The sequence below is a fragment of the Chiloscyllium plagiosum genome, chromosome 12, assembly GCF_004010195.1.
Source record: "Chiloscyllium plagiosum isolate BGI_BamShark_2017 chromosome 12, ASM401019v2, whole genome shotgun sequence".
Classification (NCBI taxonomy): Eukaryota; Metazoa; Chordata; class Chondrichthyes; order Orectolobiformes; family Hemiscylliidae; genus Chiloscyllium; species Chiloscyllium plagiosum.
The window spans coordinates 61,284,095-61,303,301 of NC_057721.1; the positions used below are offsets into that span (position 1 = coordinate 61,284,095).

Below are 19,207 nucleotides of genomic sequence, written 5' to 3' on the forward strand. Positions count from 1 at the left end.
ATAATCTTATATGTCTCAATCAGATCCCATCTCAGTCTTCTAAACGCAAGCGTATACAAGCCCAGTTGCTCCAGTCTTTCAGCATAAGGTAGTCCCGCCATTCCAGGAATTGACCTCGTGAACCTACGCTGCACTCCCTCAATAGCCAGAATGTCTTTCCTCAAATTTGGAAACCAGAACTGCGCACAATACTCCAGGTGTGGTCTCACCAGGGCCCTGTATAGCTGCAGAAGCACCTCTTTGCTTCTATACTCAATCCCTCTTGGTATGACAGCCAGCATGCTATTAGCCTTCTTCACTACCTGCTGTACCTGCATGCTTACCTTCATTGACTGGTGTACAAGAACACCCAGATCTCTTTGTACTGCCCCTTTACCTAAATTGAATCCATTTAGGTAGTAATCTGCCTTCCTGTTCTTGCCACCAAAGTAGATAACCATACATTTATCCACATTAAACTGCATCTGACCACTCACCTAACTTGTCCAGGTCACCCTGTAATCTCCTAACATCATCACATTTCACCATGCCACCCAGCTTAGTATCATCAGCAAATTTGCTAATGTTTGTAAAAAGCTGCTGTCCCAGTACTGATCCCTGCGGTACCCCACTGGTCACTGCCTGCCATTCTGAAATTGAGCCGTTTATCACTACCCTTTGTTTCCTATCAACCAACTAACTTTCAATCCAAGTTAGTACTTGGCCCCCAATACCATGCGCCCTAATTTTGCTCACTAACCTCCTATGTGGGACTTTATCGAAAGCTTTCTGCAAAACAAACAGTCAAACATATACACAAGTCTCTCCCAGTCAGTCTAGAGTCAGAGTCAGCACGGAAACATCTTTGCCTCGAGAGCTTTTAACTTGGGTGGATGTGAACAACAAGCCATGGCCCTCCAGCCTCAAACATCAAGGATAAAGAAAAACCAGATTTCTTAAGTTTTACTGCTACAAGATGGATAGAGCCAAATCCTTGTTTCAGAATAACTATGCTGGAGAGACATCTAAGATCAAGGTATTTGCAGCAGTTAAACCTGATCCTCACCAAAAGTAACTCTGAACAATTTGCTCAATACACAACACTCACTATAATAAAGTTCACTCCCTGAAGGCCAGGGTTAAAAGAGAAACATTGAAGCTTCGTCATTCAAAACAGAAATATCATCCTAGAATTGTCAGCCATACTTTGGGCCCAGATTAAAATAGAGAATACCTTAACTCAATTTACATGACACATTCTGACATTACCCCCAATGTGTAAAATCGAAGTGGAGCATACTTTGAGGCGGCACTTACAATACCACGCTTTTAACATCTGGCAAGCAAGAGCAGTAAAATGCTGACTGGTTTAAGGCTAATATTAATGTGATGAAAACTCATTAAGGCCAAGCAATTGCTTCTCAAATTACAAGAGTGATCCAAGTGTGAATAATATATGCCTTATGCAGAGTCAACTCCAAGCACAAAAGTGTGTCCAACAGACTGATGGGTGATGCACCAATGACTACTAGCTACAACATTTGCCAGAATATTCACGTGCCCTTTGATACAGGGCTCATACTAAGGACATGTAAAAAGGGTCGAAAAAGGCAACAGTCCAAAGTGAACAGATCTATGAAAACAAAAGGTCACCACAAACTACAATAAACAGTTGGACAGATGGGTGAATCACTACTGCAAATTGTAATCCATGTAGATTATCACAGAATGGAAGAATTTCTAGATATTCTCGAAAGCCTGCCTGTCACAGTTGAGCTGGATATCAAACCTACAGCTAAGGAGCTTAGCAAATATTGATTTGATTGTTGCAGGCATAGCTCCACGTGGTGATCACGTAGAAGTTGAGTAAATCGAAGGATTGCAGCAGGCTCATCTCAAGTAGCCAGAAATCTAATTGCATCACTACCATAAAGATGTTTACCTAGATTCTGCATTTAAAAGCATTGGCCTTTGGAAATTGCAGAGCTTCAGTAGTTATCAAATCGCTTATCTGAAATAATTTATATACAATGATCAGAGTTAACCTCAAATGTTGTGCAGAACCATCAATGCAATGGGATATTGTGGCTTAAGCATTTCCAGATAAGATTTGTTTATTGGATTGTTACATTTATTCACTTATTCTATGCAGTAGTCAGTCAAGACATAACTGCAATTTCATTAAGTGGTCAAAATGCCACTGCATCACAGTGGCTGATGAATTCTTTGAGTTGACATAGTCAGGGGACCTGTATACATTGTTATTGAATCATAGAGATGTACAGCATGGAAACAGACCTGTTTCCATGCCGACCAGATATCCCAAACTAATCTAGTCCCACCTGCCAGCACCCAGCCCATATCCCTCCAAACTCTTCCTATTCATATACCCATCCAGATGCCTCTTAAATGTTGCAATTTTATGCAAAGAGGGTGTTCTTAGAAGAGCTTCAATATCAAGCATAATTGATCCCTGCTCTGAAGCATCATCTATTCCAGCATCTTTTAACAGCAATGCATTGCTTGATTTCGTCACAACACTATTTACTTCTTTTTCTTTCCAGGCATAACAATCGCCACCTGATGTAAAATATCACCATCCTCTATAAATCAAGGTAACTGTTAAAACAGTTGCTCGATTGCTTGCAACTGTGTCTCCATTGTGACAGCAGTCAGTACCAAACTTCTTGCAAAGTCAGTCCCTTAAATAAATTCAGATTTTGGTCAAAGTGATGTATAAAATCAATACTTGTTGCACTAAACATCAGATTTTTGTCTGAGTGAGTGGGCAAGGGGGTCGGTTAGCTCAGTGGCTGCTTGGCTAGTTTGTGATGCAGTAACAGTACCAACTGAGATTACTGAACTTTTCAAATTCTCACCCCACCTGAAATGTAGTGACCCTCTAGTTAAGTCACTGCCAGTCATCTCTGTCTGAGACCAGCCCCAGAGTGTGGTAGTACTTTAGTGACTTCACTTTCATCTAACATAAGGAAACTCGATTGGCACAAGTCATCCAGAAATTGTTTCTATAACGACCTAATTAATGCACTCTACAAATGTAAATTCTTGCTGTGCCAGTTAAGTATGTGGTGCGCACTTTGCCACATAATCATGAAAGTTTTGCACAAAAATGCAGCAATGCATCAATCTTTACTCCAAGTATGATATAAATTAGAACTGCTAGTATATCAGAACTGGTCTTTTTGCTGAGAAGATGAATCATGCAATCACCTGATAGTTCAGTAAGCATTTGTAAAATTCCAAGCTGTTGTGGTAAACTAATAAAGTAATATGCATGTCACTTTATATAGCCCACTTCCAATCTTACCATGTCTTTTCCAGTGCTGAACTCACTTCTAACATTTCACAAAATAGTGCATAAGACATCAACTTTACAGCGAGTGAAAATCTCACTGATTTGTACTTTCTGTTTGTGTGTTGAAGATGGTGTGTGGTTTCAATGATCTCAGCAAAGTCATTTATATTTGAAGATTTCTTTAAGGAGTCTGAAGAGTTTCTTGCTTCCTTTTGGGCATAATTTAAACTTCTGATCAAGAAAACAAAGTTGAAAATCATGAAAGAAAAATTTAACTTACTACTTTGCATTTTGTCCTTCTGGAAAGGCTGCCTCCTAGACCTCACATGCCTGATCACTACAAATTATAAAAGCTCCACTCCTTGTACTTTCAATTTTTGGTCTGGCCTCTTCCTCTGCCTTGAGCCAGCCTTAGCTCGGTTTAGAACATAGAACATTACAGCACAGTACAGGCCCTTTGGCCCTCGATGTTGCGCCGACCTGTCATACCAATCTGAAGCCCATCTAACCTACACTATTCCACGTACATCCATATGCTTGCCCAATGACGACTTAAATGTACTTAAAGTTGGCAAATCTACTACCGTTGCAGGCAAAGCATTCCATACCCTTACTACTCTAAGTAAAGAAACTACCTCTGACATCTGTCCTATATCTATCACCCCTCAATTTAAAGTTGTGTCCTCTCGTGCTCGCCGTCACCATACTTGGAAAAAGGCTCTCCCTGTCCACCCTATCTAACCCTCTGATTATCTTATATGTCTCTATTAAGTCACTTCTCAACCTTCTTCTCTCTAACAAAAATAGCCTAGCTCAGTTGGCTGGATGGTTGCTTTACAGAGCAATGTAATTTCAACATGGGTTCATTTCCTATTACCTGTCAAGGTTACCATAAAGGACTCTCCTTCTCAAGCTCTCCCCTCATCTGAAGTATGGCGGCCCTCAGGTTAAGTCACCATTGGCCGTTTCTCCCTGAGAGCGCAGCCCTATGGTCTGATAAGACTATGGTGGCTCAACAATATGAATATGGACAAACAAGAAGTGAAGATGACAGATGCTAACATTGACAACTGGGAAACAGTCACCAATGGCTGTGACCTCTGGAGGTAGATTGCTTAGAGAGGCGTTAAAAAAGGGGACCACAAAAAAAAGCTTCGCTGACCGAGAAAGAGGCTCAGAAAGAGAGATAGTGAATTGTGCACCTTCTCCACCCAATATCTTCCTCTACAGCAAATAAAACAGACTTAGCCATTCCAGAGTTAATCACTCCTGAGCCAAATTACACAATGACAGGCATCTAGTTGACCACTACAGCAGAAACTATCATTTTGCGATACGTATGGCTACCAACGTAGCGCAGAAAAGAAATGCATAATTTAAGACATGATCTAACCAGCTGTGAGCATGGTCTTGCCCCAGGAGACAGTGGTCAGCAGTGAAGCGACGAGTTAGGGTCTCTTCACCTATTTGGATGCTGCCTGACCTGCTGTGCTTTTCCTGCACCACACTTTTTGACTCTCTTCAACTACAGCCTGCAAACTGGGTAAGCATGTACCTATTGTCTCCCATCACCATAATCTTGCTCATCTCTTCCTCATTTTGAATGCCTAGGAACTCCAATCTGTCTAAGCAGTTGTAGAATAGTAAAAGGACTAGGAGGTGAAAGAGAAAAACACTGAAGAATTCTCATCACATACAATTTCAGCCAGCAGATCATATACTGACACCACACACACTTTAGAGGAAAATATTTAAGCAGGATCTGCAAAGTGTTAACTCGCAGCTTGCAGCCAGGGCAAAATGAAGGGTAGTATAGTGTCAGCTGGATGGAGGGCAAGATCACTGAGCATTCTGTTACAGTGAATTCAGATGAACACTTAATGTGGCAGGCCACAGAAACAGAATGATGGGTCTGTGCAATCAAATACAGACCTGCCATAAAATCTGGGTCTAAAACAAGAAACATGAAGGATTTACACACCAACGTTTCACAGCGCTTTGAAGAGAGACTGACTGCTACATTTTTCAGCTTTGAAATTGTGCTCAAATTCATTAACCCTGTCAGAATATATCTGATGGCTGACACCTCATCTTCCATTGCAAAATGAGAAGAAGGCACCAGATACCCATGCTGTAATGCAAGTAGAAACATAAGTTATACAAGATCAACTTACAGCCATGCAAGCTTAGACTGCAAAAAAAAAAGCAGCACTCATTCTCATGTCACTGCCACATACCACTTCTTGACACAAGTCATGAGCTGGGTGGAATATTCTGCAAGCTCAGCACCTTCCACTTGCCTGCAACTCATGCGACCAAGATGTGTAAAAGCTGAGCTTTCTAGGGCCAATTCTGATTGAGGTTGTCCATCAAAGCCAACTGGAGCCTCCCGTGAGTAAGGGAGATGAGGACAAATGTCTTCACCCAAGTGTGGTGAGCCTGTGGGATTTTTTTCCACAAAAAGCAATTGAGGCCAAAACATTTATGGATAGCAAAATACGCTGGCCAACACAACACCTACATCCAGTGAAATAACAAAGTATGATACACAAGGTCCCCCTCCCCAGCACTATTCTTGTTAAGACCATCTCACTCGTTTCAAATGTCTTGGAAATATCGGTCTGTTGATGGAAGAGATCACTGACAAATATATCAAGCAGCACTTGCTCCGCAATAACCTGCTCATACATGCTCAGTTTGGATTTCACCAGGGCCACTCAGCTCCTGACCTCAATACACCAAAGAAAAGAAATTAGATGAGAATGATAGCCCTGGACATCAAGGCAGCATTAACTGAGAGAATCAATTATATCTAATAAAGTCAATGGAAAGTAGAAGGGAGGCCCTTCACAGTTTGGAGTCCTACATAGCCCAAAGGAAGATAGTTGTGGTTGTTAAAGATCAATCAATTCAGTCCCAGGATATCACTGCAGGAGTGTCCTACGTCCAATGACCTTCAGGTGCATCAATGACCATCCTCCATCAGAAGGTTAGAAGTGGAGACATCCATTGATCACAATCACTATTTGTTACTCCTTAGACAATGAAGCAGTCCATGTTCATATCCATCTCGACTAAGAGAAAATTGAGGCTTAGGCTGATAAGTGGCACCAAACTGCCAAACAATGACCATCTCCAACAAGAATCTAACAAATCCCCTCAATATTCAGCAGCATTAGCATCATTAAGTTCTATCAAAATCCTGGGATTACCATTGACTAGAAACCGGTATATAAACACTGTGGTTTCAACAGCAGCTCAGAGATGAGGAATCCTGCAGCAAGTAACTCACTTCCCCTCTGTCTAATGCCAGTCCATCAACTACAAGGCACAAGTCACGAGGGTGACAGCATACTTTTCTATTCCCTGGAAAGCAGTTCCAAAAACACCATCAAGAGCACAACAGCCCACTTGACTGACATTTGCTGCAACTGTAGGGGCATTTGTAAGACCGCATTGTGCACAGTTTTTGGTCTCCTTTTAAGAGGATGGATATTCTAGCTATTGAGGAGTGCGAAGAAGGTACACCAGACTGATTCCTGGGATTGCAGGACTCAGGTCTACATTTAATGGAGTTAAGGAGGAGGGATCTCAGAAACCTATAAAATTCTAACAAGATTTTTTGATATGGCAGATGCAGCAAAGATGGTCTCAATGACAGGGGTGTCTAAATCCAAGAATTACAATCCAAGGATAGGCCTTTCAGGACTGAAATTATATTTCTTTACCCGGAGAGGGATGAGCTTACGGAATTCTCTGCCACAGGAAACTACTGAGACCAAAACATTGAAGACTTTCAGTAAGGAAGAAGAACATAGCTCCCATGGAGAAAGAGATCAAAGGAAATAATGAGAAAGCAGGAACTAAGTATTGAATTGGATGATCTGCCATGATGATATTAAATGGCAAGGCAGGTTTACAGGGCACTGAATGTTCTGCTCCTATTCCCATATTCTATGTTTCTAGAACACCCAATCCATCAACTTAAAAATGGACCCTAACATTGGTACACAGTGGCAGCAGTTTGTACAGTCTATAAGAGGCATTGCAGCAACTCATCAAGGTTCCTTTGACAGCATCTTTCAAATGAATAACTTTGACTACTCAGAGGGACAAGGGCAACAAATTCATGGGATCACCCCTTCCCGCAAGTTCCCGTCCAAGCCACACACGATCGTGACTTGGTCCTATATTTAGGGTGTAGGTTTGCTCACTGAGCTGTAGGTTTGATATCCAGACGTTTCATTACCTGGCTAGGTAATATCATCAGTGGCGACCTCCAAGTGAAGCGAAGCGGTTGTCTCCTGCTTTCTATTTATATCTTTCTCCTGGATGGGGTTCCTGGGGTTTGTGGTGATGTCATTTCCTGTTCATTTTCTGAGGGGTTGATAGATGGCATCTAGATCTTTGTGTTTGTTTATGGCGTTGTGGTTGGAGTGCCAGGCCTCTAGGAATTCTCTGGCATGTCTTTACTTAGCCTGTCCCAGGATAGATGTGTTGTCCCAGTCAAAATGGTGGTTTTTTTCATCCGTGTGTCGGGCTACGAGGGAGAGAGGCTCGTGTCTTGTTGTGGCTAACTGGTGTTCATGTATCCTGGTGGCTAACTTTCTTCCTGTTTGGCCTACATAGTGTTTGTGGCAGTCCTTGCATGGAATTTTGTAGATGACATTGGTTTTGTCCATGGGTTGTATTGGGTCTTTTATGTTTGTTAGTTTTTGTTTGTTGCTGTTCCTTCTTTGCTGTGGGTCAAAATCCTAGAACTCCTTTTCTAACAGCAATTCAGATGTACCTACACTCCACAACTGTACCAGGTTCCAAAGACAGCTGTCACATTCTCAAAGGCAATAAGGGATAGACAGTAACTGCTAGCCTTGCCAGCAATGCCCATATCCCATTAACAAATAAGAAAATAGATCAAGATATCATGACTCCTGCCAGGATACCAGGCACTAACCTGCATGACAGGCTGTGTATGGTTGCATACCCCAGCTGGATGTTGAGGGACTGGAATCCCTTTCAGTAGCAGTACATCTCAGAGTTGACAAGCAGTGCACAGAAAGTGACCTATGTGCAGTAAATGGAACCTGCACATTTTTGTGAAGCCATATGCTCGTTCCCTTGCTTCTCTCTGGCAATGGAGAATTAAATATATTCAAGTCAGAAAACACAGGGGCTCAATTATGCAACAGTGGATCAGAAATGGGAAAGATGTTGCTTATATCATGTCTTCCAGCCTGGAAGGAGCCCAACGTTTTCATGTTCATAATCACATTCAACTTCACAGCCATCAAAAAGTTGTTTTCTCCCTGTTCTGTAGTTGTGACTGAAACAGTTGACAAATTTCATGAAGGATGCCCTTACTCATGCGATGGCAGAATACAATTTATTAAGGAGAGGAATCATTCCATGGTTTGGTTTCCTGCCAAGATCTCTCTCTCTCTAGCAGCTTGAGATGTGCTGTTTCACCCCTCTCTTTTCTCCACGCCATATTGTAGTCCAAGGGAATTGGATACTGCTACAACTGTGCCGAGAACCGGAGAACTGAAATCAGGGCAAAGTCCTTCAGCATTTTTGTGGACTTCAGCAACTTTAAAAGAACTTGAGAAATCAAACACCTCTGCAATTGTAGCAAGAGCTAATGAAAATAAATCAGTTACTAAGTTGAAAAAGTGGTTCTTCAAATAACACTGGTGGGATGGTCTTTCATGTTAGGATATGCTTATTGGGTTCAAGTAGTGTCAAGTTTGCATTATACACTGTTGAGTATATAATTTGCCAATTCTTATGTATTTCCTGTAGACTCTTCCTGCAAGCCCGCCAATCACTTACCAAAATGATACCATAGATCACTTACCATAGATGCCAATTTTGAAGTCAAAACAGCTCGCAATTTTTGAAGTCTAGATGACAAGCAGCCAAACTTGTAACCAATCTGCCTTGTTGATAAATATTGGCTTGGTGTTGAGAAAACTCCCCGATCTTACTGGTACAGTGTCATCTAAGCGTTTATCTTCTCCTGAGTTAGCAGACGGAGCTTGCGCTTAATATTTCAAATGACAGACAGCGGCTCTGATCGTGCCTATGAAATGTTAGTTTCAATAGCTTAACAGTTTGAGGGAAATTTACGCCCTCAACCTAATGCTCACAGATAAATGCTATCAAGTAAGCCATTGCCAATATCTACTATTCAGTTGAAATGTTACATTAAACCCTGACTATGAAAAAAGTTACTTTCTGCAACTATCAGGGTGGTCACATGAGAGAAATGCTTGAAAGTAAAAATTAACCCAGTCAAATCTGTATGGTTAATTAGATTAACCTTAAAACTTCTAATAATCAATTGAAGAACAAGCAAAAAGCTTCACTTTTTCAGGCTAATTTATTTTATGCTTCTCCCAACATCAAAATGAAAGCTTCATCAAGAAGGAAATATATTTTGAAGAGACAGAAAAAGAACTGTTACTAAAGAAACAGGTTAGATTAGAAATAAAGCAAAACCAAAAATTAAAAGCTTGAGGGAGAAAATGTGCAAGAAGAGATGGATAGAGAGACAGCAGTAACAGTATTTCATTATCCTTTGCTCATGAGTACACGATCATTAAAGCACACAAGTAACCTATCACAAGTGATGCAAGTCAAGATATTTACATTATTCATTGTGACAATATTTTAGGCTTTTCAAATAAGGTAATTTCAGGCACACATGTATAGGCTTGATAATAGTTTTTGTTCTGTGGTTTTTGAACACAGGTTGTGTTTCAGTTTCTCTTCAGGTTTACAAATCGTGATTCCAAGGACGACGTCAATTAATTTGAACTGGCCATATGGAAATTATCAAATCCCATTGCTCTTGCAGTGAGACAGCAGGCCATCAGATTCCAATTATCCAACAGCAGAGCTAAGACTGCAACCTCAACATGTTCATATCTACTCTAAGTTGTATAAGACCTCATGTTCTTGATCTTATACCATACTGAAAAGATAAAATTTAAACAAACAACCTAATAAAATGAAATAAAAACAAAGTATGGATAAACTCAGCATGTCATTTCTGTGGAGGGAGACATCGAGTTTATATTTTGATTCTCTTATGGCTCTTTCATTCAGATGTATTATATTTCTGTTAAATTGCTAACATGGTTTTTCTCTCTCCGCAGACCTGATCAGTTTCTCCAGTGTGCTGTTTTTATTTCACATCTTCAGCATCTGCTTTAGTTTATCTTAGGAACACAAGCCAACAAACGGGCTTCTTTAGTTTCGAAGCTTCACAAAAGCATGGCAGCATTTATTCATTCCACTTTGGGTCAGTGATAGTAACTTCATATCTTAAATGATGCCCTTGTCAGTTGTTGAAGAGTGTGGTACTGGAAAAGCACAGCATCCGAGGAGGAGAATCGACGTTTCAGGCATAAGCCCTTCGTAAGGTCCACAGGCCTCAATCCTGATGAAGGGCTTATGCCTGAAACGTCGATTCTCCTGCTCTTCAGATACTGCCTGACCTGCTGTGCTTTTCCAGCAGCACACTCTTCGACTCTGATCTCCAGCATCTGCAGTCCTCACTTTCTCCTGGTCAGTTGTTGGATACCACTTACCATTAAGATGTGCAGCAACTGTCCAGTATATGAATTCCACACCTTTAGTGTATGGTTATTCACTGCAGTGATAACATTGTCATCATGACGATCCCATGCAACCATTGTCACTTTAAGTTTTGTGACCTTATCATCCCCTGGACAGGAGCTGATTCTAAAGAACAGACAACAAGCAGTTGCACATTGAGAAAGGCAAAAATGAAACATTTTGGGGGAAAAAGGTAACACACAATGACCAAAAATCAAAGAAAAATGACAAATCTGGAAATTAGATGAAAACAAAATTCAGAAAATAACAGTCACTCTCTTATCACAAGATAATCAACCTTTTATGTTTTTGCCATTTGCTAAAGATCTGTATGAAAACCATATCTTCAAGATCTTCTACAGACCAGACGAAACCCCCTCAAAAATGTTAAGATAGTCGAGATCCTAACCTTTTCTTATTTTAAAGCAAGAGTAAGGTGTTGTGGTCCAGATGCAATTTGATTGGTCAAGCTACTTGATTTTAAGCAAAACACTTTTTACACTACAATTAAATTACAGATAAAATAAAAAGAAAATTGGTTGAATTGCAATTCTATTAAAATGTCTAACAAAATAATATATTAACTATTAAAAATTAACTGTTCTAATATTATAACATCCTGTAAACACATACTTAGCAAAGACAAATTCAGTAAAATAGGTTGTCACCCATATAATTATAGCAGCAGGAAGTGAATGCCAGCTTTTAGCTGAGAGAGAGCGAGAGAGAGCGCGAGAGAGAGCGCGAGAGAGAGCGCGAGAGAGAGCGCGAGAGAGAGCGCGAGAGAGAGCGCGAGAGAGAGCGCGAGAGAGAGCGCGAGAGAGAGCGCGAGAGAGAGCGCGAGAGAGAGCGCGAGAGAGAGCGCGAGAGAGAGCGCGAGAGAGAGCGCGAGAGAGAGCGCGAGAGAGAGCGCGAGAGAGAGCGCGAGAGAGAGCGCGAGAGAGAGCGCGAGAGAGAGCGCGAGAGAGAGCGCGAGAGAGAGCGCGAGAGAGAGCGCGAGAGAGAGCGCGAGAGAGAGCGCGAGAGAGAGCGCGAGAGAGAGCGCGAGAGAGAGCGCGAGAGAGAGCGCGAGAGAGAGCGCGAGAGAGAGCGCGAGAGAGAGCGCGAGAGAGAGCGCGAGAGAGAGCGCGAGAGAGAGCGCGAGAGAGAGCGCGAGAGAGAGCGCGAGAGAGAGCGCGAGAGAGAGCGCGAGAGAGAGCGCGAGAGAGAGCGCGAGAGAGAGCGCGAGAGAGAGCGCGAGAGAGAGCGCGAGAGAGAGCGCGAGAGAGAGCGCGAGAGAGAGCGCGAGAGAGAGCGCGAGAGAGAGCGCGAGAGAGAGCGCGAGAGAGAGCGCGAGAGAGAGCGCGAGAGAGAGCGCGAGAGAGAGCGCGAGAGAGAGCGCGAGAGAGAGCGCGAGAGAGAGCGCGAGAGAGAGCGCGAGAGAGAGCGCGAGAGAGAGCGCGAGAGAGAGCGCGAGAGAGAGCGCGAGAGAGGAGAGAGCGAGAGAGAGAGAGCGAGAGAGAGAGAGCGAGAGAGAGAGAGCGAGAGAGACACACAGAGAGAGAGAGAGAGAGAGAGTGAGAGAGAGAGAGGGAGAGAGAGAGAAAAATAACAGCTTCCAGCTTCAAAGCCCCAGCAACTGCAGAAAGTTAAACTAAAAATCCTGGTTCTGTGGGAACTTGGCTCCACCCATTCAGGCTGCTTCTATTATTCCAACTTTTTTTTTTAAAAAGCCCAAAGGCCTCATAAGCTGTTTATTTTAATGGCTTTAAGCAGATTGCTCTGGCACCTCTGTCTCAAACTTTCTTCAAAACAAAAACTAGGACAAAATATACCTCAAAGCCACAGTATCATCACATGACATACCGTAAAACAAATCAGCCAACATACAAAGGTGGTTTCATTTTTTAAAGACCTTTAGCCGGAAGCTATTAGTACACCACAATGCACATACATTACATTGCATGCTAGGAGTCAAACATGGAAAACTACAGTCCATTTTTTCCTGCCACCAAACGTCTCATCGTCCTTTGAAGCCACAACAACGCATCAGCAATTATGTTCTCTTGTCCTGCCACGAGTATCATTTTCAAACTGAATGGCGGCAATAATAAGCTCCATCTAAAGAGTTTTGAATTTTATCCTTAAATTTTCCGAAAAACTTTCAAGTGTTACGATCAGTATTTACACAACTGTCTCAGACACATTGCTGGCAATATAAATGTTGAAACGTTATAACACCAGCATTAAACTCAAAGTCTCCTTCTCAATTGTGGGAATATTTCTGTTGATGATTATTCAATTTTCTGGAAAAATATCCAATAGGTCTATCTTCTCCTTGTCTTCTTGCAAGAGTACAGCACCGACACCCATATCACTCAAATTGATAGTCACCTGAAGAAGGGCTCATGCCCGAAACGTCGATTCTCCGGCTCCTTGGATGCTGCCTGACCTGCTGCGCTTTTCCAGCAACACATTTTCAAGTCACCTTGAATGGCTTTGCATAATTAGGTAAAAACAACGACTGCAAATGCTGGAAACCAGATTCTGGATCAGTGGTGCTGGAAGAGCACAGCAATTCAGGCAGCATCCAACGAACAGCGAAATCGACGTTTCGGGCAAAAGCCCTTCATCAGGAATAAAGGCAGAGAGCCTGAAGCGTGGAGAGATAAGCTAGAGGAGGGTGGGGGTGGGGAGAAAGTAGCATATAGAGTACAATGGGTGAGTGGGAGAGGAGATGAAGGTGATAGGTCAGGGAGGAGAGGGTGGAGTGGATAGGTGGAAAAGGAGCTAGGCAGGTCGGACAAATCCAGACAAGTCAAGGGGACAGTGCAGAGTTGGAAGTTTGAAACTAGGATGAGGTGGGGGAAGGGGAAATGAGGAAGCTGTTGAAGTCCACATTGATGCCCTGGGGTTGAAGTGTTCCAAGGCGGAAGATGAGGCATTCTTCCTCCAGGCGTCTGGTGGTGAGGGAGCGGCGGTGAAGAAGGCCCAGGAACTCCATGTCCTCGGCAGAGTGGGAGGGGGAGTTGAAATGTTGGGCCACATGGAGGTTTGGTTGATTGGTGAGGGTGTCTCAGAGATGTTCCCTAAAGCGCTCTGCTAGGAGGCGCCCAGTCTCCCCAATGTAGTGGAGACCGCATCGGGAGCAACGGATACAATAAATGATATTGGTGGATGTGCAGGTAAAACTTTGATGGATGTGGAAGGCTCCTTTAGGGCCTTGGATGGAGGTGAGGGAGGAGGTGTGGGCACAGGTTTTACAGTTCCTGCGGTGGCAGGGGAAAGTGCCAGGATGGGAGGGTGGGTCGTAGGGGGGCGTGGACCTGACCAGGTAGTCACGGAGGGAACGGTCTTTGCGGAAGGCGGAAAGGGGTTGGGAGGGAAATATATCCCTGGTGGTGGGGTCTGTTTGGAGGTGGCGGAAATGTCGGCGGATGATTTGGTTTATGCGGAGGTTTGTAGGGTGGAAGGTGAGCACCAGGGGCGTTCTGTCCTTGTTACGGTTGGAGCGGTGGGGTCTGAGGGCGGAGGTGCGGGATGTGGATGAGATGCGTTGGAGGGCATCTTTAACCACGTGGGGAGGGAAAGTGCAGTCTCTAAAGAAGGTGGCCATCTGGTGTGTTCTATGGTGGAACTGGTCCTCCTGGGAGCAGATACGGCGGAGGCGGAAGAATTGGGAATACGGGATGGCATAGGTATTGCGCTCACTGGGGCAGTGATTAACACAGCTTGCAGGCTATCAAATCCCTTCTGACACCCCTCGGTCCACTGAAAATTTTCTGTACTTCGACAAGTCAGTGAAGCAACCACTGCGGTATGAACTTCTGATAAAAACCACTCCAGAATCATTGTACTTCCCTCTTCATCGATCCAATGTGAAACTCCCCAATAATCCTTGTTTTCACATCCCATGTGGCCATTTATCCAAGTCCATGACATGGTCCAGGAATGTGACTTGGGCTTTTGTGAATTCACTCTTAGCCAGGTTGATCACCAATGCCAGCACCCGAAGTCGATCGAACAATTCTTGTAGATTCTCCAATGTTCCTTCCATTTGTGACTAAAAATCACCAGATCGTTATGTACACAAGACAATTGGGTAATCCCGAAATGACTTTGTTAGTTCGTGCTGGAAATGTGGCTGGTACATTTTTCATATTTTAAAGTGGCATGACTTTAAACTGCTACAGTCCATTCGATGTCATCAAAGACAAAATTTCCTTCACTCTTTTGGACAAAGGTACCTGCCAGTATCCTCTGACTAAGTCCAATTTTGAAATACAAGTTGCTTGTCCCACCTTTTCAAAACAAACATTGAATAGGATACAAATCAGATTTTCTAATGGCATTGACTTTGCGATAGTCCACACATAATTGTTGGGTACTATCTGATTTTGGCACCATTACTATGGGTGAGCTCCAGTCACTGCAACTCACTTCAATTAAGTTGTCTTTGAGCATACAATCAATCTCTTTTTGAACTTGTACCAACTTTAGGGGCTCAGGTTACCTAACTGGAACACCATTTCCTATATCTACTTATGCATAATCAGAATAGTACTTCCTAGCGTATTCCCATATATCTCTACATGTGATTCTAATAACTCTTTCAAGTCATCTCTATGTTCCTCTGGAATGTAACTCAATCACTTATTCCAATTTTTATCAAGTTCCTCATTGACGAAATCAATGTGAGGAATGTCCAATTCAGAATCTAAACTTGGTTCTTCACTCTGTGTTATAACCATTCTTATGCAGTCCAGGCCAAAAAAATGTTTTTGTATTTTGGCCTAATAGCAATTCACATGCAACACCACCTTTCCATAACCATCACTCAGATTCATCTTCGGTTTTAATACAACTGCTTCAGCTTTGTACCTTTGTTGTAACTCAGCAAATTTCTCTCAATTAAAAATATCCACTTTGCCCTTCACCCGTTCTCATCTTTCCTCAACCATTCAATCAAACATGGTCTCTGATAATTCCACTTCCAACTTTGTTATATTTATTCTTTGACTTCTCCTCGTTTCCACCTGTGGCTTTGTGAACTTTGTTACCACAGAGTCAGGAAAAATCCCAGGATGTTCATCTTTTAACACCACAGTTGCTTAATTTTCCACTGGCTTTTCAACCACAATGGGCTTCACTCCCACCTGTGATCCAGCTGTATCATTATCAAGGATAAACCATCACTTCACTTTTCAGCGGACTGCCCAACCTCACTTTACATGTTCTTCTCACCATGAATTCCATATGATTTTTTTTCTGGCAATACACCTTCTGAATTACATATCCTCTCATCTCTCACCATTAAATGTTGACTTGCTCCCAGGATCTTTTTTACTTCTCTTTTCCATATCATGGGTTTCTTTTTTACCCTGTGGTAAACTGTCTTCAATGAGCTCTCCTTTTCCCTTCTCACCCAAGAACTTCTCTTTTCCCCAATTTTTATCCCTTACATTGACATTAAAGTGACATTGGAAGCAAAACTTTGATTTATGAACCAACTCAAATATCTGCGATTTCCATTGCTAATCTTCCGGTCTTAACTCTCTTCTCTTCCACAAGTTCTCACAACATCAGGAAGTGAATTTTTGAACTCCTTCAAAATAATCATCTCTAAGTATATATGTTTGATATACTTTCTATGCCCTTATCCACCAATCAAAATTACTTTGTTTGATCCTTCAAACTCAATGTATTTTTGACCAGATTTCCTCCTTCGATTCCAAAAATGTTATCTGTAGGCTACTGGTAATAGTTCATATGCACTTAAGATGGTTTTTTTTGACACCTCATCATACTCCCCAGCTACCTCCTCTGATAGCGAATACCTTCCTATCTCTACCTACCGATTTTGTTTGGATCAACAATACCCACATGGTCACCAGCCACTTTCTCAAAAGAGATGAAAAAGGCTTCTACATCCTTCTCAAACTTTGTCAACACTTGGACATTTTTAAAGAGATCCACACCAGACCTTTGGCTACATTGGCATTGCTCTCCAACACTGTCCTCATCACTACTTCTACCTTTCACCGCTACCTCTGCCATTTTAAGTCAACTTTGAGCTCTCAATTCCAACCTCCAAAGATCAAAATTTTTCTTTTTCCCCCTCTCCTCTGCCAGGGCTATTCCTTCCTCTCCTCTGCCAGGGCTATTCTCTTTTTCCTCTGCTAGTGCTATTCTCTCTCCCTGCTTTTCTTCTACTTTCAATCCTAATTCAAACTGCTTCATTTCCTTTTGATGTTTAAGCTGTTTCATTTGCAATCGAATTTTAGCCATCTCCAATAATTCTGTTGGCCTTTCCTGCAATCATAAAGGGTGCGCTATTGCTGCAATTACCTCTCCTTTTTGCATGGACAAAGGAAACCAATTGCCAATTCCAAAAAGCTTTGCCTTGCTCATTTTCTGTAAAACTTCTGAAGAGACTTCTTCCACCCCAGGAAACACTTATTGAAAGAGCCATTACTACAGAATGCACACAATATTTAAACCAACCAAATGCAACACCTGAAACAAACACCAAAACACACCACTCAGTGCCTTAGAGTCCAATAATCCTAAACGCAACCTGGAAGTGGAGATTTTGATCCTGAAAAGAGCTTCTAATTTGTTCTTAACCTGACCAAACCTCTTCAAAACATATTTTAAAGATATCTCATTAATAAGAAAAGGTTAGCCTAGATAGTAAGTGTAAGGTGTTGCATTCCAGATGCAATTCAATTGCTTAAACTAGTCTTTAAGAAAAACTTTTTTTTTTACACTATAATTAAAATACAGAAAAATAAAAAGAATTGGCTTAAATGTAACTCTATTGAAATACCTAAGGAAATAAATTAGCAACTGCTACCTATTAACTGTTCAATACAGTAACGTCCCATAAACACACCCTTGATAAAAGCCAATTCAGAAAAACAGATGGTCTCACATGCAATTCTAGCAGCAGGAAGAGAACTCCAACCTATAGCTGAAATGGAGATTACTAACAGCTTCCACAGCCAACTTCAAGACTCCAGCAAATTGCAGAAAGCTCAAGCTAAAAATCCTGGTTCTGTGGGAGCTTCACCCCACCCATTCAGGCTGCTTCAGTTATTTCAAATTTAAAAAGCCTAAGGCTTCACAAGCTGTTTGTGTTATTAGCTTTAAGCAGAGTACACCTCTGACTCAACCTTTCTTCATAAAACAATGACAAAATAAATCTCTTAAATCCATAGTACCATCATACTGTACAACAGAAGTAACAAACTACTTATCACAGCATCAATATTTTTGGACATCAAGAATCAATTCAAATTTGTTACCACCAGTAAAAGACAGCAGCTTTTGAAGGGTTTAAGTCTGAGATTGTTACAAATCTCAAAGACAATCTCCTTGCATTTTTCTACTGTTTTCCTTCATTTGCAAATCTCCTTGAAGCTTCACCAAGTCCCTTTCTTCAAAACGGAACTACAAATCACTGTACAGTTACATTCAACACAACATACAAATCTAAACATCTGGTCATTTCAGCTACGTACTTTAAAAGCACTTGCAAATAAGTTAACACATAGCAACAGTGGACAGAAATTTCACAAAACCCAAGCTTACCCTGGCAACTGAGCACCCATGTCCAGCAAGATACTTTTCCACTCCTGATACTGATATTGCCAGATCCGTGCTGTTCCATCTCTGCTACCACTGACCAATCTGTTTCGTACAAAAAGAATACTAACATTAATAATATACAGGATAAGCCTCTTGAATAAATAAGATTTTAATTTTTAAACGACACTTGAAAAAGAATCTTACAAAATTTAACGCCTGAAAATCTTGGCAACTAGTTTATTTCGAAGAACAATTAAACAATTCAAAATCCACATGTACAAAACACCATAAAATTCAAAGCAGTGAATATATTTAGTTCCTGGGGAACTAGGGACTGCACGAGTCAATGAATGGTTTCACTGCACCATTTGAAAATAGGGGTGACTGACTTAATGGAGCAAATAGGTAAAAACAATGACTGCAGATGCTGGAAACCAGATTCTGGATTAGTGGTGCTGGAAGAGCACAGCAATTCAGGCAGCATCCGAGGACAGGCAAAATCGACGTTTCGGGCAAAAGCCCTTCATCAGGAATAAAGGCAGAGAGCCTGAAACATGGAGAGATAAGCTAGAGGAGGGGGGGGGGGGGGAGAGAGTAGCATAGAGTACAATAGGTCAGTGGGGAAGGAGATGAAGGTGATAGGTCAGGGAGGAGAGGGTGGAGTGGATAGGTGGAAAACGAGCTGGGCAGGTCGGACAAGTCCGGACAGGTCAAGGGGACAGT

The 19,207-nt window shown here is 42.1% G+C and overlaps 1 protein-coding gene across 3 annotated transcripts in view; it reads right to left on the bottom strand.

Annotated features, from left to right (window-relative positions):
• brwd1 (bromodomain and WD repeat domain containing 1) overlaps positions 1–19,207 on the bottom strand; it is a 213,785-nt gene that overhangs the window by 151,599 nt on the left and 42,979 nt on the right. For all 3 annotated transcript variants that reach the window (XR_006313234.1, XM_043701210.1, XM_043701209.1), the window contains exons 13-14: positions 18,488–18,586; positions 10,888–11,041 (exon numbers count right to left, since the gene is read on the bottom strand). Coding sequence is in view for 2 of the 3 variants with exons in the window: in XM_043701210.1 (XP_043557145.1) it covers positions 10,888–11,041; positions 18,488–18,586 (253 nt within the window). In the remaining variant the exon portion in view is untranslated. The remainder of the gene's footprint in view (positions 1–10,887; positions 11,042–18,487; positions 18,587–19,207) is intronic.